The sequence below is a fragment of the Rosa chinensis genome, chromosome 4 (assembly GCF_002994745.2).
Source record: "Rosa chinensis cultivar Old Blush chromosome 4, RchiOBHm-V2, whole genome shotgun sequence".
NCBI lineage: Eukaryota > Viridiplantae > Streptophyta > Magnoliopsida > Rosales > Rosaceae > Rosa > Rosa chinensis.
In genome coordinates this window covers 34,770,534-34,792,277 of record NC_037091.1, presented here as the reverse complement: position 1 = coordinate 34,792,277, position 21,744 = coordinate 34,770,534, and the positions used below count along the sequence as shown (strand labels likewise).

The window sequence follows — 21,744 nt, the reverse complement described above, 5'->3', positions numbered from 1 at the left end:
ACACAAACGAACACAGCAACGCAACGTCAGATTGTAGCCTGAGACTGTGAGTGAAGAGCAAGGGCAAGATACGGTCGATACACAGCAAAACAAAAAAGGAAAATCTCAAAGGAGGGCATAACGGTCTTTTCTGGATACACTATTCACTCCCTTTGTCGCTTGCGAAATGAACAGGAAAACTATAGTTTGCCTTTAGTATATTTAGAATTAAGGCCCAGTTTGCTATTGATTCCTAAACTGCTTTTGAGTCAAGAAGTGCTTTTGAATTTAGATTGGGCTGTTTGGTAAAATTCTTTAAAGCTGATTTTAGTCTAAAGCGCTTCTCCTAACCTGTGTTTTTGAGAAGCTACAAATCGTAGCTTTTGAAATTTGCTTTTGCGGAACCAATTGGAAAAACATGGAGGTCGTTTAATGAATTATTTCAAACTACCTATTCTATCCTCATCTTTTTGTGAAAATTACATTGAACAGGTCTTTCATCTTCATCTGGGCGAGACGAACACATCGCGTTCTCCTCCTCCTCTATTTTCCGTCAAGTACATATCATTCATCCTAATCGGAACAAATGGGGAGAGAGGGCCTCCACTTCTTCTCCTTCTCTGTCTCTGAGAAGCATCATCGTTCTCATCGGAAACACGTGAAAGGATCCCTATTTCTGATTGTCTTCTCCTCCTTCTCTTTCTACGATCATTGAACAGTTCAAGCATTAATCGTCTCCAGATTCTAAAAGATAAATCCTCAATCTGTTTGCTAGATTTTGGTCTAGATTCACAAAGAGATTCCATTGGTAGAAAATAAAATCTAGTCCATTTTTTTCTTTCTGCAATCATTTATCAGTTGTTTGGCAAGAATCCGAGGAAACTACAATTTGAGGCAGATATGAACCGCCTTTTCCTATATACCAAGTTGGTGTCACATTACCATCTTTCAATATGAACCTATTATCCAATCCCAAAGCTAACTGCATGTATATCGGGTTAATAGATGATTTATTACTCATGTGCAAATCTTGGACCAAACGGTTATTAGTAGAGAGTCTGACCATCTAGTTACTTGATACAATTTTAGCCTACTTGTATTTCAATAGGGGAATAATGTAATTACAATCCTTCATAACAAAAGGAAATCAAATGTTTACCCCAAAAAGAGTTGCTAGTTTCTCATCGGTTCAGTTCTTTATTTTCATTGCATGCTGTACAGGATTAGCAGCCATGACTAATAGATCTATCTCTATTTATCTATACCACATTTGCTGCTCCTCATTCCTCATGTTCTAACTAATTCACTAACTAATTGTGTCTTAAGAAGGAAGTCAGCATAATACTAAAGTTCAAATGCTTAAGCATAACACTTGATGACTTGAACCACCACTACAAACTTTTGCACCATTGAGTCCTTTTTCTCTTGCAAAATATTAATCTTAGATTTCGAATAGTTTAAAGCACAGAACAATTTGTTGTTTAAATATATCACATATGTTCTTTATATTAACTTCCAAAATGCTCCTGCATGTGAATTGGTGTTACCATTCTCATATATATAGTTTGCATGCTGCATTATCTGTTGTTTTGAATATCATGAACGTTAATTATGGAAGACTCGTATATCCAGCTACAATGGGAAAGGACGCTGATGAGGCAGAGATGTAGACGAGATTATTGGCATGGCTAATAAAGCCTCTGTTGATGATCAACAGAAACAAGTCCAGGAGATAAACATCCTGGTGAGTTTTTCTTTGCAACCTTTTTCATCAGCTCTCAGTAAACTGTTATACCAAGTTTGATTATGAGCTTAAACTTGCATTTGGACACTCTTGGCCTTGGGTGTAAGTGGGGCCCATATTAGGATCTTCAGTTATCTCCACAGGTTGATGATTGTCTTAACCACAGATGTGCCTGAGACAAGGCCATTAGAGCGTGCTGATGTATCTCATAAATTGAAAGATCTCATTGGCTACACTCTCGATATCAAACCTTCTCAGATACCCCATAAGGAAGCAGGCCAAGGTTTAAAGAATAGAGAAGAAAAAAGCTGAGCATATGCTCTTCTACTTGTTCTTGGCATAATATCTATGCAATTGATTGTGCCTATTGAATATGTAGTTCTGAGCTTTTTTCTTTTAATTTTCTTTCACATCACACAAAACAGATGGGAAAGAAGAATCCACTAGTGTTGAAACTGATGGTACTTTCTTTTGATTAATGATACTAGTACCTTGTGGAAACTGGTCTTTGTTACTAGATTGATTACTTGTGCTCGTTTGTCGATATTAATATCATTTATATGTTCAAATTTAATGAGATAGTAATACATTACAGGTTTGTTATCTAAAGTATGGACACTTCATAGATTAGCGAGATAGAGGACAATGCCGATGAAGGAGATGGTCCGGGAAGACGAGAAACTGACTCTTTGATTGTTCAAAGGTAGCTTACTGGTACTGACAGAGCCAATATTTCTCTGCTTGGCCGAGTTTATGATGATTTGAAGATACTGATAGCCAATATGCCTAATGTCCGCATATGCCATGTGCGTAGGGAAGCCAATACTGCTGCACATATGTTGGTAGCTCACTCTAGTAGTGTTGGCCATTGTTTTAAGTTCTCTTCAGTTCCTCCTTTTCTTACATATGTAATAGCTCTTCAATAAAGTTTTGACCTCTTTCATCTCAAAAAGAAAATTTAGAAGTACTTCTTCTCTTCAGTTCCTTCTTCTCACAGCAAATCCAGAAGTACTTCTTCTCACAGCAAATTTATAAGTGCTTCTTCTCACAACACAGCAATCCCAAACTAAGCCTAAAGCATCTTGAATCAATTTGTCCATGGTCGTTCTTTCCCACTCAGACAAAACCAAGTGGGTTACATCTACATGATCTACATGGGTTGTCATTCACTATGTGATGCCCTTCTCCATCTTCTAAACCTATATAGCAATCAATCCTGAACAAAGGCAAATCTAATGTTTACCTTGGTCATTCGGCAATGGTGAGACGTCCTCTTATCTATTCTCTTTTGGGTATTCCTTTTGGAGAATTGCCTTTCTCTTACTTAGAAGTTCCAATCTTTCATGGGCAACCTAAGCGTAATTTCTTTCAAGGCATTGCTGATAAAGTCAAGATTCTCTCAATCGGAGGACGCCCTATTATGTTCTGTTCTTGACTAGGGGTTAACGAAAAAAGGTATATAAGGTATAAATGGTATATTAAGTAAAAGTCAATTACTCATTCAATCGAATTAATATTGATTGAATGCCGGAGTACTCAAAGGCTTTGATGAATATGTATACAAAGTATCTTCTGGACTTTCCACAACTAAAAACGGAATTTGATTGCCGTCTTGCTATCCAATCTAATTCAAAACCCGGTCTGTAGACACTCCGTTAGTAATGGAATGACTATCACGATTTATTAGTTTCCTCCGTTTGCTTCCGCCGGAAAAATTTCCCAAATTTTATCAACAAAACATAAGAAGGTATGTCAATTAATGATACATATTCATTAGCAAATTTCCATAATTTATATGGGAATCGAGCATATATGTAAGGTCATACACTTTACAGTGCCTGGATCGGACACCTGATTTGTCTATTAATTCTCAGTTCGTCTCCTGATTGTTTTCTCACTTTGGTTTTACTATATATATATATATATATTAGCCTATCTATTTTTATCTCAACTTTTCTTTCTTTTATTTTACCAAATTTATTTTCTATTTTAATCAATTTTACAAAAGGAAAAAAAAAACCCAAATTTTTACAACATAAATTAGCGAGGACGGACTTTGAATACTCGGTGGTTGATAGAAACACTACTAGAATTATGGCCTCAGACATCGGCCAAAAACCGATGAGAAAAAGAATTCTGACCGATGTCTTAGTGGGTGATGAGAAAGATCTGGAAAATGCAGACCTCGGTTTTTAGCCGATGTCTGGTATAATTATATACATCGGTTCTTCATTATAAATCGATGTAAATACGTTTAAATTCTGACAAATTTGTATGTTTATATATTGTTAAACCCTCATATTTTTGGCTTTAATGCTTATAGAAATATAGATCCTACAGCCCAACTATACATTTTAACATCGTTATTTACTTAAAATGATGACTGATATTGTTTCACACATCAGTTACCATGAACGTTTTTTGTTGTTCATGATTTAGACGTGTAATTTGGCTCATATCCTACCATTCCTAATTCAATATACACAGTTGAATATTATATTAACCGATTTATTTACTTACATTAACATCAGATTCTAGGGAAAAAACGATGTTAATCATCTTATACTACATCGATTCCAGTAAAAGAACGATGTCTAATGCTATGTAATATATCGAATCACTAAAAAAAACGATGTTCATATATTTTCATAACATCGGTTTTCTTGTCCTCATCGATGGCAATACTTATATTGGACATCGATCTTTGTCTAAAGACGATGTGTAGTAGCTTATGGCACATCGATTCCAACATAATACTTCGATTTCCTGTGGTTAATGGGACATCGATTTGGATTGTGGAACTGATGTATCTCTCTTATTGGACATCAGTTCTTATAGCTATAACTTATTTAAACTTTATACATAGACATCAGTTTAAAATAAGAGGATTGATGTCCACAAAATATGTAGCTGCTGCTATACAATATTGCAATATCCACAGTTGACCAAAGTGATTTCAATATATATTGGGGTATTTTGTCCAAAATCATCATCATTGACAGTTCACAAAATAGGCAAAACAAAACCCCAATTAACCTACTATAAGGCTAGCCTAATAATGCCTATATATAGCAATTTTGTTCATAATTGCTGCATTCACTTCATCTACCACAAAAAAAGTGAACCAAAAGCTATCTAGCCTTACTCAAAATCCTCATCCTAGTCAGAATCTACAACAAGGTCTGTAAGTAGTCAAAGTGAACCAAAAGCTATCTAGCCTTACTCAAAATCCCCATCCTAGTCAGAATCTACAACAAGGTCTGCAAGTAGTCGGCCACCTCCATGTGCACCTCGTCAAGTTGTTGTTGGGTATATCCTTTCCGAGTCTTTACTGCCCACTACAAATACACACACACACACACACACACAACAAACATATATCAATGTAAGTCATAATGAAATGCGCTAATATTTAAACCAAAGTTTCTGTTAATTCCTAATACGTATACCTTGGTCGAAAAGGAAAGTGTGTCATCATTAATAATATCCTTCATGTACCGCATAACATAGTAGACACACTCAATTCCGCCCGGTTGTTTAGGTACGCCCTATTTATTCACGTTATTAAATTCGAAAGACTTTATCACTCTAAATCAAATATTATAACTCAATCAACCACATATACAATGCTTACCGGGAGTAGTCTTAATTTAGGCACTTTGTTAGCCCTCCCCTTTTCAGCATTGTAACTTTTAACCGCACTGCATGCACCACCAAGTGTGTCAAGTTTCAGCAGAAATGTTACTTAGTGAAAAATAAGTTAAAATGAAGAAGCATAACATTGCTTACTTCATCACTGCAGTTTCCCATGCTGTGTAATGGACCGGTTTTGGCAAAGGGTCTAAGATGTAGACTTCATCCTCCCAAATGATTGTCAAAATCCAATGTTCCCTACATTATTTCATAGCCCACAAGATGCAACTAACCAAGCAGAATGCAGCTGACCACTAAAAGTATAAAAATAATACTTACCCCGGATTGTAGGGTATAAAGAATATACGATCAGTCTTTCCCTCTTTCAACCGATCCACTAAGTAAGGACCAAATCCCGATCTCTCATAGTTATATGTGGCTGCAGGATCAATGAATGCAAAGGTGTCCAACTCATCTCTCTCAGTAAGAGTTTCATGTAGGTGCCTGTGTCAAAATAGACTAATTAAATTGCTGAAACTTGGGACATTTAAAATCAAAGTTTGGGTGTTGAGTAAGAAGGTTCTTACGCCATGTATGAAGCTCCTCATATAAAGAATACCGAAGACTAAGACAAACAAATGGAAAACCAACGAAAAGATCAATGACAATCTAACCTGACCATGGAAACGTCAACAAGTAATAGCCCTTCCCAAAACTAGTAACTATAATCTGCCCCAATGTCTCACTATCCAATTAATCCTAGAATAAACAATTCAACAAAGTACTTCAATACAAATAATGATACTAAAGTGGAATAAAATATTTTTGTATGATTAAAATAAACCATTAACAAAGCTCAAAGACATTTATATATCTGTTATTTTGAGCCAGAACAAGAGAACTCAAATTTAACTTTGCCTTCTTATAGAGATGGTAGTATTACCTATGGTTTCCGAGGAGGAAGAGGTGAACTTGTTCTACTGCTGTTTCAATTACCTCTCCTTGCTATTTATATGACCTGTTAAGTCATAATAACACTTTAGACTATGATGTAGTGCAGCCCACCATCCTCCATAAATTCTGGATATAGCAAAGTTACAGGGCCTATTTGGCTGATTTAAGTATGAAATAATTTGATCTTGCAAAACCACATACTGGCATGTATTTCAGACTGCAACTATGAAAAGAGAAGTTCAATGATATTAGGGTATGACATTACTTAGTATACCTTGTTGACGTACTTGATATCTATGCAATGAAAGCTTCTTTACTTTTCCCTTTTATCATATGCCTGCATAATTGTTCACACATATATAAATTTCCAAATGACTAGTAATTGTCTCAATCCACACATATATAAACTTAATCTGCCTTACAGAAAACAAGTAAACAAATCGAAGTCAAATTGCTCAATTGCTGCTGATGTAGAAAAGAAAGAAGTCCTGGACATTCGTAGTAATATTGTCAACATGTTGTTCGGAACTAATAACATAAAGCCATAAAGAGAATAGCTATATATGCAGCTCTTGCTTGCAAATATAGGTATAGGAATACTGGTCTTTTCCCTTTTCAGAATCGAAAAGATCATCACAAAAACATGTAAAAACGTTATCTTAGGGCATCAACATGTGGCAATCATGTTATCTTATTCTATCCTTCTTAATGAACATTTGAAAACTAATAGACATGTCAAAGAATCCAAATGGAGCTTGTGTAAGATTAACAACAGCATGTCCATGTCAGAAGGGAAATGAAATATTGGTTTGTACCTGGCAAACTCAGTACAGTTAGCAGAAGGCAATGATCAGTGGCATGTTCTGCCTTTCCCAAAGTATTTAGCTCAGCTCTGTATCTCTTTAAGGCCAGGTTACCCCAACAAACATTCTCACAACTCTACCTACTATAAAATCACCAAATAAAAGATTGCTTCAACAACCAAACAGTTTCTCCTGCAGAATTAAACCGACAAAATAGCAATGATCAGTAAGAAATTGAAAGATAAACAAGAAACAAAGCAAACATCAATCCATTGCTCTATGTGATCAAAGAAAGCTGTGGGGAAAAAAGATACTTAACAGGTTATTTATTTAAAAGGAACCATTTCACTTGAGAGAAGTTTTTGTTTGATTTGTAACAAAAGAAACTTTTCATAAACACCAAAAGAAAAAAAAATATAGTTACAGTGCTGTTAACAATATTGCAGAGCATATAAATGGAAAATGAGATGTAGGAGCTAAATGGGTATCCCAGTTTCAATATTTACATCAATTTCTACACCTTATAATCTGAATTGACAAAGGCATGGCCAACTCATTAAACATACTATACAACAGAGAAGGTGTAGTCTCACCGAGTGAATACAATTACGGTATGGCGCGGAACAACACCACCAAACAACACAGTTCCTGTTTCACGGCTTTTTGATTTTACTTTTTTGATTCCAAATTAATAGGTCCTAGCCTTCAAACTCCCCACTAACAACAAAAACAAAGGACGAAAACAAAGTTAATCAAACCTTATAAACCATTTACATCTCAAGTCAGCTAGCAGAATATATAACACAGATAAGGACAGTAGCTTGGATAATGAAACAAATACAAAGAAACCACAAAACTTGAACAATCAAAGACATTTCACGATGTCAATCTGGCAAAAGCAAAGCCCTTTATTAAACTGATTAACTGAGATTAATTCATTAATCTAAGCACCATAGTTCCAACAGAACCCAAATTCATGAGACCAAATTAACGAATCTAAGCACCATAGTTTCAACAAAAAAACCCAAATTCATGAGACCAAACCAAGCAATCTAAGCACCATAGTTTCAACAGATAAGCCAAATTCATGAGACCAAACCAAGCAATCTAAGCACCATAGGTTCAACAGCAAAACCCAAATTCATGAGACCAAACTAAGAACTAAAAGTTTCAAAAATAAAATATAATCCACATGAACAGCTCAAAAGATCAAAAACAAAAACATTCAAAGCATTTAGAGCTTTAAGCCATTCAAAAACAAACCCAACTGAAACACACAAGAATTAAACAAAAAAGACCCAAACTTCATATCAAAACTGGCCAGAAAACCAGCAAAGACCCAAACTTTAGATCAAAACCGGCCAGAAAACCAGCACTGGTGGTGAAGAGAAGAGAGAGAGTGGACCTACGATGGTGGCGATCGGAGAACTACCTTGAGCCGGCTCAGGTCGGACAATGACGAGCTTAGGTGGGAGAATGAGTTCGTGGTCAGGTCATTGAAGGAGCTTGCTGAAGGAGTTCGTGGTCGTGGTCGATCGAGGCGGTTCTGGGTCGGTGAAGGAGTTGGAAGGTGGCTCGGATCGTTGAAGGACGAGGTCGGGTCGGAGAACAAGCTCAGGTCGTAGAAAGTGGTCGGAGGAGCTCGCTGAAGGAGTTCGTGGTCATGGTCGATCGAGGCAGTTCTGGGTCGGTGAAGGAGCTGAAGGTGGCTCGGGTCGTTGAAGGACAAGGTCGGGTCGGAGAACGAGCTCAGGTCGTAGAACGAGGTAGGGGAGAACGAGGTTGGCCAAGGTGAAGGAACTGTGCGAAGTCAAAGTGGGAGTCTCTTTAGCTAGGGTTGGAGAGTTTTTTGTCTGAAAATACCAAGTGTTGAGGGGAATGAAAATTTGGTCCCCGCGCCTCTCAAATATTTTAAGTTAGTCCCTCCGCGTTTTTTCAAAATTTTGAACAAGACTTTACACATCAGTTAATTTAACGATCGATGTTTATAATCACAATAGAAATCGATTTTTCACAAACTGATGTTAGGATGTATTTTTTACATCGCGTGCAATTCCGACTGATTTAATAGTGGTGATGTCTGATGGCATAATTCTAGTAGTGAAAACTTTTCAATTCATTGAGAATATTCAATAAAATGTATAACCAAGTAACTTGATCGAGGTGATCCTTAATCCTTTCGAAACTTATTGCGAAGATTCATGGAGAAAAATGTTGATACAGTTAATTCACCCTTCAACTTCTCGTGGTAAAGGATTTTCAATCTAGTACTACCCTTTCAGCTATACTTTAAAAAGCTCATAGTGATTAATAATGCATAGACACTAGGTTTAACTCATCCATCAAATGTATTACCAAAGTTTAAACAATACAGAATCTTCAGTCACTTAATTTATGAATAATAGAAAAATAGATGGTAAACTATATCGAGTAGTATACTTCATAGTCCATTACAGCTTCATTACATTGTCCAGCTTAATGGTTCATTGCTATTTCAAGCTAGGTGGAGTAGTGCAGAGTGAATCCTCTAGGAGTAGCACTAAATACCTTTAGCAAGTTGATATATATATACCATTTGGAATGACGTATTTGATGAAAAAGGCCGAAAGTAAAAGAAAGGGAGACAAAATGGATTAAGGCATTTTGGTATTCTTGAAGATGGCCCCAGTTATATCCACATTGTCTCACATCTCCTGGAGAGTGGAGAGTGGAGCCTTTATGTCCACATCCACAAGAAATGACGGCGTCTCTTGATAAGTAGCACCGTATTGTGACCATTGTCACACCTCCAAGTGAGAAACAATACCTTAAAGATCAATCAACGGTTTTGTCCTATGCTCTCAAGTCAAATTGGCACAAGATAATCAGAATCTTGCTAATGTCCAGTTTCTGAGAATATGTTGTAGGCATTTTTCAGACAAGGTGATCGAGATGCAGTATTCAATCAACATGAAGCTTACCATGTAAAACACCAATTAGATATGCAAATAAATTAAACAGGATGTCACATTACTTAATAATGAATGGTCAATGGGGGTTGTTCACAAGGCAAATACAGCCATTATCTTATAGTAAACAGTTGGAAATTTTTAAATCTACAGTGAACCATGTAGAAACTTTCGTGTTGAACATTCAAGAATACTTATGCAGGCCAGGTTATTACAGAATGCAGACTGCAGTTGACGAGATTGACTGAAGAACATTGGCCAAATTGACCCGCAACATGCCAATCTTGAACTCAGCCATATATGAGTTGTGAAAAATGACAAATACTATACCCAAGAATCGTGCCGTTACTTTCCAGAAAGATGTAAAGCAACTTTAGGAATCAAAAGTTGCTTTTAAGTTGGCTCAAAAAACATTCTACAGATTATAATAGAGAAAAAAAGGGTGCGTCTGGGCTACGACGGGCGTACGCTACGCCTTTATGGGGTCAGCCTGGGTGGTTCTCGTCCATGTAATTTGAATAAGAAGGGCATTGATGTAATTGCGGAGATAACCAACGTTATCTGTTAAAAGCGTTGGCGTTACGATAAAAAGATAAGGGTAGTATCGTAATATGCTGAAGAGGTAAAAGCCTAGTTAAAATTCGACGAATCAAACCCAAGTTGCATATGGACAGGTTGCATTTGTCCGTATGCAACCTTTCTCCATCGAGTCGGAAAGGTGATCACTTCACTCTCCATCACAATCCAAAAATCCCAAATCAAAACTACAGCAAATTATAAAACAGAATATGCATGTGAACTACGCCTCCAAATTTGATAAGCGACGGAGCAATTGATAAGTCTGGGTATTTCCCACTTTCCGAATCTGGTGATCTCTTCCGGAATTGTCTGGGTCATCAGGTTTTGCTTGAAATCCGAGATCTGAAGCTAAGGAAGGCCTTGACTTTTTGTTGTTGATGCCGTTGGTTAGTGTAATGGAAGATGGAAGGTTCAGGCGAAAGGGGTATCTTTGATTTTCAGTTTATTCAAATAACGAAAAGCCAAGGGTTGAATGGAGTCAATGGACTAGATTTGTGGCTCAAATGGAAATAGTTGCATCAAGGTATCAGATAGTTTTCAAACAACTCACAATCTCAGATGGTGCATGTGCGAACAGACAAGCCTCTTGGCTAGACATAACCAAAAGTTCAAAAGCTCATTGTAGCTTAGCTTGATCCCTCTTGACCGCCTCGAAGAATTAAACCAAGATGGGTGGTAGTGCAAGTTTTAATAACGAGGCTTTGAACTTGTTCAAAGGTTCAAACGAGTCTTGGTGAGAGAAGGGAGTCAAAGGACCTGATTAGCTTGGTGGCAATGGTTTTTTTGGCTAGTATTATGATACAAGTCAATGAATAAATACAAAATGAAAGAAGCTTTAACTATCAACAAGCATTGATGTGGTGGTGACTGGTGAGGACGCGTACTTGTTATGGTGGCTTTTCCAGGTTCGAGCCACGTACCAGTTGACCAGTTGTTTTGGTTGGGCTTGTCTTTTTAGCAAAGTGTAATTTATTTATTTTTTTTATATTAAAAAAGTGTTTTTCGATCAAAAATGTTAAAAAAGTGTCATTTATTTGTTTAATAGTTTTTAATAGTTTTTTTTTTTTTTTTTTTTTTTTTTTTTTTTTTTTTTCGCAAAGTGAAGTACTACTCCCCCTTTGAATAATATGAAAACAAAGGGCGACAGGATTAGTTTTTTTACAGATACCTATTATTACGTGTTAGAGATATGGGTTATGCCAAATCTATCGATTTTCAATTTGTATTATTTGGATCACCCAAAAATCTTTATATGTCTACTAGTGTTATACAACATATATTGGTTGTAGAGAAAAATATACCTTTCAAGATGAGCAAGGTGAAAGAAATAGAATTTAACGAATTCGACCGTTGGATGTGATCAAGGTAGGGAAATATGGCTATGGTAAAAAATTGACATGTTTTTGTCATCTTTTCGGTCTCGATCCGCGTGGTCAACCCCAAATTCTAAATATTTATCAAACTAAAATGCTCATAACCACTCCCTTGCAATTCTTTTTCTCGATCTATCAGCTCTCACTCTCACGGGGATAAGGTGTATCAACCTATGTAAAAAATTCGGGACATTTATCTCCCCAAGATTCACCTCCCCTAGGGCAGCAAAAACGTATATTGGGTTGACATCTTTGACCAATATGAAAATGAAGGCCGATCGGATTAGTTTTTTTTACACGGTACCTATTAATAAGTGTTAAATATATGGGTAGTGCCAAATCTATCGATTTCCAATTTGTACTATCTGGATCGAACAAAATCTTTATATGCCTACTAGTGTTGTATAGCATGTTTATTGGTTGTAGAGAAAAATATACCTTTCAAGATGAACAAGGTGAAAGAAATAGAATTTAACGAATTCGATCGTTGGATGTGATCAAGGTAGGGAAATATGGCTATGATAAAAAAATTGACATGTTTTTGTCATCATTTCAGTCTCGAGACGCGTGGTCAACCCTAAATTCTAAATATTCATCAAACTAAAACGCTCATAACCACTCCCTTGCAACTCCTTTTCTCGATCTATCAGCTCTAACACTCTCACGGGGATGAGGTGTATCAACCTATGTAAAAAATTCGGGACATTTATCACCCCAAGATTTGCCTCCCCTTAGGGAAGCATAATTGTATATTGCGTTGGCCTCCTTTGACCAATATGAAAACAAAGGCCGACTGTTAATTTTTGTTCACAATACCTATTAATACGTGTTAAATATATGGGTAATGCCAAATCTATCGATTTCCAATTTGTACTATCTGGATCGAACAAAATCTTTATATGCCTACTAGTGTTGTATAGCATGTTTATTGGTTGTAGAGAAAATTATACCTTCCAAGATGAACAAGGTGAAAGAAATAAAATTTGACAAATTCGACCGTTGGATGTGATCAAGGTAGGGAAATATGGCTATGGTAAAAAATTGACATGTTTTTGTCATCATTTCGGTCTTGATCCGCGTGGCCAACCCTAAATTCTAAATATTCATCAAACTAAAACTCTTGCAACTAGGCCTGGGCTAGGGTCGGGTCGGGCCCGAAATTTGGTGAAACCGAGACCAAGCCCGAAATAATCGGTTCAGGCCGGTTCGGGCTTTTTCAAAAGTGAAACCCGATAGAAACCGATCCCAAACGGGCCGGTTCGGTCTTCGGGCTTTTCGGGCCCAAATTCCCAACTTTGTCTGCAAGTTCAATAATGTGCAAAATATACTCAAAATTCGGTAAGAGGTGAGGTTTGAACCGCCAACCTCTAACACGAGAATCTTACCCCCAACCACTGGAGCACAAGACGCTCTTGACATTGTGCCTGCAAAGTTTGTATTTATTTCCTTCTAGGCAGCTTTTCTTGGTTGCGGAGACCAAGAAAGTGGAGACAACTTTCTTTTCTTTTCTTTCTTTTCTTTTCTTCTCCTCCCTTCCACCCGTCCTTTCTTTTCTTCTTCTCCTTGGTAGCTGCAGCAACTTTTCTTTTGTTTAATGCTTGGGAGGCAGCTTTTCTTGGTGGTGGGAGACAACTGACAACTTTTCTTTTCTTCTCCTCCACTTCCACCCGGTCCTTTCTTTTCTTAGCTGCAACAATTCCCATTATGCAGTTTCTATTTACCATATATTCATCAAATCAACACCATAGATCATCCTCACCGAAAACCCATAATCCCAGATTCTTTCTTCAGTTCCTTCCTCTTCCTCGTCTTTCATCAACTGCAAAATATTCTCCTCTTTCTTCCAGTTCATTCTTCATCAATCTACTTCGATCTACTTCAATTTCAAGCTCAGGAGGCCATCAGGAAAAGCCGGGGCGGCATGGGAGAGAAGAGGAGTGAGGATGAGATTGATGATCCTAAGCTTAAAGAGTTTTTGCAGGTGATCCAACCTAGGATAGCAGAAGAGGGAGCAGAGGAAGAAGGGGAATGAAGAAAGAGCAAAGCAGAAGGATGATTCGGTCCGTATCGGTCTTTCGGTCCCAAAAAATATCAAGCCCGAGACCGACCCGATAAATTGTAATTCGGGTCGGGCTTTGCACCGAACCGGTATTTTCCAATACAAAACCGAACCGAATCGGGCTTTTTTGATCGGTTCGGGCCGGGTTCTCGGGTTTTCGGGTCCAGAAGCCCAGCCCTACTTGCAACCACTCCCTTGCAACTCATTTTCTCCGATCTATCGGCGCTCACACTCTCGCGGGGACGAGGTGTATCAACCTATGTGAAAAATTTGGGACGTTTATCTCCCCGTAATTCAACTCCCCTTAGGGAAGCATAATTGTATATTGCGTTGGCCTCCTTTGACCAATATGGAAACAAAGGCCGACCGAGTTAATTTTTGTTCACAATGCCTATTAATGTGAGTTAAATACATGTGTAATGTCAAATCTATCAATTTTCAGTTTAATGTTTGCAAATCGCTAGAAATACCTATGTGTCGACTAGTATTGTATAACTTGTGTATTGTTTATATAGTGATGTAGACTTTTCAAAAACAACAAATAGGAGAAATTGCATTTTTTTAGACCGATTGTTGGATGTGATGATTGAAATATTTTATGTTTGTTATAAAAGAAATCAACCAATTTCTTCATTGTTTTGACTTCGATCTATATGATCAATCGTTGACAACTTAATAACAATATATTTATTTATTCAAAAATAATAATACCACTATATTTATTAATTACATTCCTCTAAAAATGTGAGATCTTAGAATTTCGGTTTTGTATTTTAAATAGAAAAAATAACTTCGAGCTATTTTTGCTTGATTTTCTCTTAATTACATTCCTCAAAAGTCTATAAGCTTTTGAGAATTATTTAAATTTTAAGTTTTCGAAAATTTGTCTTTCGAGTTTGTATGATTAAAATAGAGGTCGCTATGAGTTCGTAAGAATTTTTGGAGGATTTTTCAGACTCCCAAGCTATTTTTATTGATTTTTAGAAATTGGTATCATCCAATAATTAATTTAAAATAGGTTTACGAGGCGGTTTAATCTGGAGCGTCCATCTTAACCACTGCAAGACCTGGAGCGTCGGATTCAAATATGAATAAGCAGGATCAGCTTGAGAAGCACCAGATTGCAATCCCAGACCGACCCGTTTCATCGACCCATTTTGCAGCGATGCAACCCAACGATGTCTCCCTTCTCGGACTAGCAGTGACGTCGGCAGGAAGAAGCCCGAAAGCTTCTTGGGTTCTCTGACCTAGTTTCCGACTCCGGCCACAACTGCAAGTGAGACCAGTGGTAATAACTTCGTCTTGGCGAGGTGAAGAAGCCTGTGGTATCTTATTGTCCATCCATCAACTTGAGATAGAGATTCCAATGGGAGAAGTTTTCTGAGATTCCCGGTGAGTTCATGTTTTCCAGTTTGAATGGCTTCTAGTATCACTGCTCCCACCTTCATGAGAAGCTGCGTCGTAATTCGGGACCCATTATTCAGCGACACCATTTTGCTTCGGGTTGCACCCATTATACCCCAAATCTTGAAACCGCCGCCGCTGCCACCGTTATTTCCCTCAGATTTCTCTTGAGAAACAGAGAACCAAATGAACCACAGCCTCGAATCTCAGGGAAACACATGCAGAGACTCTTGAGCTTTCAGAGTTTTAGAGCTCTTCGAATCTCAACCTTCAGCCGTCATCATCGTCTTCAACCTCCGAACCTTCATCTTCTATCTCATTGCAAGCATCTATTCCTCATCCTCTGTCTTCTTCTAATCTATTATTTTTCTGGTACGTTCTCTATAGACTTCTCAATTGCTAAGATACTTGATCGCCGCCTGCTGCAACTTACCTTCAATTTTTGTGTGGATCGGGAGTTTCTGATGAGATACAGCTTCGACAACATGACTTGGTAGGTGAGAGGGATGACACCGAGTGGAATTTAATTAAATGACCACTTCGCCCCTCGTTGAGAGGGATGGGAGGGCAGTAAAGAGTTTTTTTTTCACCCACTCCATCCTGCTTGTCATTTGTGAAATGTTGAATGACCATATTGACCTTCTGTTAACGGCTATTACAGGCGTAACTTACACCCGGCGCAGCCAAGAATTGTCCAGAAAAAAAATAAGAAAAATTTCACCAGGAAAAATTACAGGCTGCTAATAAAATATGAGATTACGTACAAAAACCCGCAAAGTTGTTCCTCTGTTTTTATATTCTACTAAAGTAGGCCTCATCAAAAAGCTCGCGGATCAAGTGGGCCGATGGAGGCCCGCCAGCCTGGCCCTTTAAAAAGCCCGCAAAAGCCAGCCTCGGTGGGTAGAGGGTCGGCCCGTCAAAAAGCCCGCAAAAATCCTGCCCGACCTGTAAAAGCCCGTTAGGTCCGGCCCGTAAAATCCCCTAAACTATTATATATGTGTTATTTTTATATATATATATATATACATATATTTATAAACACACATATATCTATATAAGTATATATATATTCATAAACACACGCACACACACACACACATATATATATGTATGTGTATATATATATATATTATATATATCAATAAAAATATATTTATAAACACACACGCAATTTAAGTGAAGGCAGTTCAGCTTGAATAAGAATCTGCAACACTGAAACTGTTGTGCAGAACACCTGACTTCGCTGAATTACTGGGAACTGATCGGATGGAATTAAGAGCTGTACCCTATATGTACGGAAAGCCCGATGTGTCTAATTTCTAAGTGATTTTACAATTTGCGATTCTGATTTTTCTAGAAGGAGTTATGGTAATTTAAGTGAAGGCAGTTCAGCTTTTGAATGAGAATCTGCAACACAGAAACTGTTGTGCAGAAGACCTAATTTCGCTGAATTACTGGGAACTTCTCAGATGGAATTAAGAGTTGTACCCTATATGCACGGAAAACCCCATGTGTCTAGTTTTTGAGAAATTTTATGGTTTACAATTCTGACTTTTCTAGAAGGAGTTTTGGCAATTTAAGTGAAGGCAGTTCTGCTTGGACGGGAATCTGCAACATCTTTTACAAGTTCATGTCTAGAATCGAACTTGGCTGAATTACTGAGAACTGCTCGGATATAATTAGGAGATGTACCCTATATGCACGGAAATCCCCATGTGTCTAGTTTCTGAAGAATTTTACGGTTTGCGATTCCGACTTTTCTAGAAGGAGTTATGGCAATTTAAGTGAAGGCAGTTCAGCTTGGACGGAAATCTGCAACATCTTTTACAAGTTTATGTCTAGAAGGCCCAGCACATATATTTGGAAATCTTCAGTGTGCCACATCATCATTATATGTGTGTGTGTGTGTCTGTTTGTGTGAGTGTGAATTTGTTGTAATTTGGCTTATGGTGAAATTGGACGTTCTCATACTTTTATATAGAATATGTGCATATATATTTTAGGACTAAATACTGTTTAGTCCTTGAGCTTTTGACCATAAAACACTTCAGTCCCTGACCTTCTAATTTCACATGTTTAGTCCATGTACTTCAAAATTTCAGACCAATAGGTCCTTGCCGACTAAAGTCGCTGCGAAATGTCTATTATGCCCTCAGTTCTTTTTTTAAAATAAATTTATTCCTTTCTCTCTTTCTTATTTATTCTTTATTCTTTTTTTTATTCTTTTTTTTTCAAACAGAAAGAAAGAAAGGGAAAAAAAAAACAGAAAGAAAGGGTAAAAAAATTCCTTTTCCAAAAAAAATTTTTAATTAATTAATTAATTTTAAAAAAAAGAACTGAGGGCATAATAGACATTTCACCATGACTTTAAGACGGCAAGGACCTATTGGTCTGAAATTTTGAAGTACAGGAACTAAACATGTGAAATTAGAAGGTCAAGGACTGAAGTGTTTTATGGTTAAAAGCTCAAGGACTAAACAGTATTTAGTCCTATATTTTACATGTCATGACTACGGTTGACCGATTCGATCGGATTCGAAAATATGGTGAAATTAGCTAAATTTTTTACCACACTGATAATTTATTATAATAATCTCATCCAACGGTCTGTTTTTCTATTTTATTTGATAGAGGTTGCTTTTTGGAGTGTATGATATATAAATATAGGTTTATAAGAGTAACTTAGTTTGACCTAGCTGATCGAATTCAAAACGAGAACCAAATTGGCTGAATTTTCTACAACCACCATAAAACATTACAATCTCTCCATCGAGCAGTTGGTTTCTCCGAATTCATTTTCCATTTCATGGTTGTTTTAGAATGAACCTCAACAATTTAAATGCAATGTATAAGTCAATACAACTTTAGGAGGCAAATTGGTATAGGCTAATGTTTTTGTAATTAAAATTAAAGTTTTTATCTTATGTTCACGCACATCCATCGATGGAATATTTATAAACGTGATGTGAAAAAATAAGCACGTTTCGCGGTCGTCAAGCCATCGGTCAACTAAGAAGACATACAAGTGACGACGGTTGACCAATTCGATCGGATTCGAAAATATGGTGAAATTGGCTAAATTTTTTACCACACTCATAATTTATTGTAATAATCATATCTAACGGTTGGTTTTTCTATTTTCTTTGAATCGATAGAGGTTGCTCTTTAGAGTGTATGATATATAAATATAGGTTCATAAGAGTAACTAAGTTTGACCTAGTTGATCGAATTCGAAACGAGAACCAAATTGGCTGAAATTTTTACAACCACCATAAAACATTACAATCTCTCCATCAACCTGTTGGTTTCTCCAAATTCATTTTTCACTTCATGTTTGCTTTAGAATGAACCTCAACAATTTAAATGTAATGTATAAGTTATACAACTTTAGGAGGCAAATTGGTATAGACCAACGTATTTGTAATTAAAATTGAAATTTTTATCTTATGTCCACGCACATCCATCGATGAAATATTTACAAACGTGATGCAAAAAAATATGCACATTTCGCGGTCGTCATGCCATCAGTCAATCAAGAAAACATACAAATGACTACGGTTAACCAATCCAATCGGGTTCGAAACTATGGTGAAATTGACTAAATTTTTACCCACATGCATAATTTATTGTAATAATCACATCCAACAGTCGGTTTTCCCATTTTCTTTGAATTGATAGAGGTTGCTCTTTGGAATGTATGATATATAAATATAGATTTATAAAAAAAATTAGTGTCTTTAAATATTTATTATAAATAAAGCCCACAAGGCCAGCTTTATATGGACAGGCTTGGATCCTTCAATTTACAATAAAGCCCGGCCCAGCCCGCCATTATTTAAAAATATAGTAAAGCCTGGCCCGGCCCAAGCCCGACATGAATGGGCCGGACCAGGCCCAGCTCGGCCCGTTGATGAGGTCTATACTAAAGTTTCAACCTTTTCACAATGTAGATAAACCCAGAACCACCAAGCACCACAAAAGTATTAATCAAAAATTGAGAAATGAATCAGGACTAGAAAAAGAATCATCATGCATCTTGTTCTAGGGTTTAGGGTTTAGATGCCAAAAAATTAACAGTAAGCAACAGTAAAATTGGGGCTAGTCCGAAATTAAACAACTCCATGGAAAATGTAGGTTACCTCAAGCGGTGTGTAGAGAGGATAAACCCCTTGGGAGCAGTTAAAGAGCTCAACAGCGTCGTTTGAGTCTGCGTCCCTGTTGATGGGCCCCTCCCATTGCCTACTTGCCATCTTTCACGTTGGAAAAACACGCTCCCATCTCCGATAAGCCTCTCTCTCTCTCTCTCTCTCTCTCTCTCTCTCAATTTCAAAACCATAAATAATTTTCGGCGAAGCTTCAGTGAATATTTTACCGAGACCAAAGAGTTGGCAAAACCCTCTTTGCTTCAACTTCTCAGTATCAAAACTAAAAATGGGTCAATCAAAACGCAGATAAATTTTTTTTTTTTTCGAGAAATCGTTGCGAAAATAAGTAATTTAACTATTATTATTAATTGGGTCCAATATGTCACGAAACTAGTGATGCAGTAGGTAGTGGGTGATCTGCTAATGCCATATAGAGTAAAATTTGGTGAGACGTTAATAGGAGAAAGGTGTATTATTTTGTGGTTCTATACTACCATGTGGCACTGTCATGTGGTGATCTAAGCCAATAACATAACTCGTGAGGACCAAGCCAGGGGTGAAAAAATAAAAGATAAATTAAATTAAAAGACCAATAAGAAACAAGCACATCAATCCGGATCACCAAGTGTACTATAGTCCGAGACCACCTAATAATTTCTCTTATTTTATGGTCTTGAGTTACTATGAAGCACTACCATGTGGTGGTCTAACTGTCTAAGTTAATAATATTACTCGAATGACTATAAATGAGTTGCGGATGGTGTTTTTGTACTCAGAATAAGAGAGAAAAGTGTTGCGATTGTTATTATGTGACAACGAATGAGTATTGCGGTGGTTGAAACCATCGTGATACGTCCAATTTACTCAACCCCTTCAGGTTGTGTACGTGTTTATCATGAACTTGATTTTGTCCATTTTGGACTCTCCTCCATAAAATTCTTATTTTATTTCTTAAAGATAAAGACATTAAGTCATTAACAATAAGATGGAAGAGAGTTGATAAGGCATCTAATATACTTCCCAGCAATAGAACATAGAACATCAAGTCTTGTGCCTCGGTATATCTCATAGTCCAACATGAATGCTCAAATAAGAAAACTCCAAAGCATGAGTTTTTTATTGTAGTTGAAGTTGGCATTTTTTTCCATTGGGTAAAACCCGCGGGTAATATACCCACCCAGCAACCAAAATGGGTATTACCCATGATACCCATTACCTAGTTTATATTTCGCGGGTATTTCCATACCCACCCATCGGGTAAATGGGTACCCAACTACCCATCTGGTTTCTTTAAAAAAAAAATTTCCCAAAGAAAAGAAAAAAAAAACCCATGATTCAACTATCTTGCACTGGGAATAGTACTGTATTCTCGACCAGGACAATAACCAGGTCCTTCAATTCTTCATCTCAACCCCAATTTCTAACCTCCTTCACCCAAAAAGCTTGAAGAGGACGACGCATGCTTCACCGTCGGAGACAAGAATGACCTTGACAAGCCTCCAATCCCATCGCCGATTGTTGTGACGTTGACGGCGTCGAAGCCATAGATGACAAAGATCAGGAGCTTAATTCAAAATCAAAGGAGGAAGAAAGTTGTCCATCAATGACGAAGATCGGGAGCCTAATTCGAAATTAAAGGAGGATGGAAGAGAGCTGTTGTATTGGTAATCCAATTCAAGAAGATGAAGATCTGAGATGAAATTGTAATCTAGAAAGATGAAGATATTATTGCCAGAATATATATATATATATATATATATATATATATATATATATTAACTTAATTCTGATTGAATATTGGAAATTGGAAAGGACAAAAAAAAAAAAAATTCTGTAGGATTGGATATAAAAAAAGATTAATAAGTTATCTGGGTATGGGTACCCGTGGATATACCCATACCCGAGCGGGTATCTAATACCCATTACCCATTTACCCATGGGTAATTTACTGCTACCCATACCCGAATATTTTTACCCAAATGGAACGGTACCCGTAAGTACCCATACCCATGGGTTTTTATGCCATCCCTAATTGTAGTCTTGAATTGAGGCTGACCAATACAAAAACCAACAGTAGGCATCTCATATAATCATGCAAACCATATATTAATTGAATAGCAAGG

At 37.1% G+C, this 21,744-nt stretch overlaps 1 protein-coding gene across 1 annotated transcript; it reads right to left on the bottom strand.

Moving 5' to 3' along the window:
* Positions 1–4,971: 4,971 nt before the first annotated feature.
* Positions 4,972–5,948, bottom strand: LOC112199172. The gene is made up of 6 exons (XM_024340226.1): positions 5,944–5,948; positions 5,696–5,860; positions 5,513–5,614; positions 5,358–5,424; positions 5,173–5,271; positions 4,972–5,061 (listed from the first exon to the last, which is right to left on the bottom strand). Exons 1-6 carry the CDS (start codon positions 5,946–5,948, stop codon positions 4,972–4,974), a joined length of 528 nt encoding a protein of 175 aa, XP_024195994.1.
* Positions 5,949–21,744: the final 15,796 nt, after the last annotated feature.

Bases quoted from the DNA above. Each gene is read 5' to 3' on its own strand.
- LOC112199172 (XM_024340226.1), bottom strand. The intron at 5,425-5,512 runs GTAAGCAATGTT...TGGTGCATGCAG, and splicing joins TGGGAAACTGCAGTGATGAA to TGCGGTTAAAAGTTACAATG. The intron at 5,062-5,172 runs GTATACGTATTA...GTGTATTTGTAG, and splicing joins CACTTTCCTTTTCGACCAAG to TGGGCAGTAAAGACTCGGAA.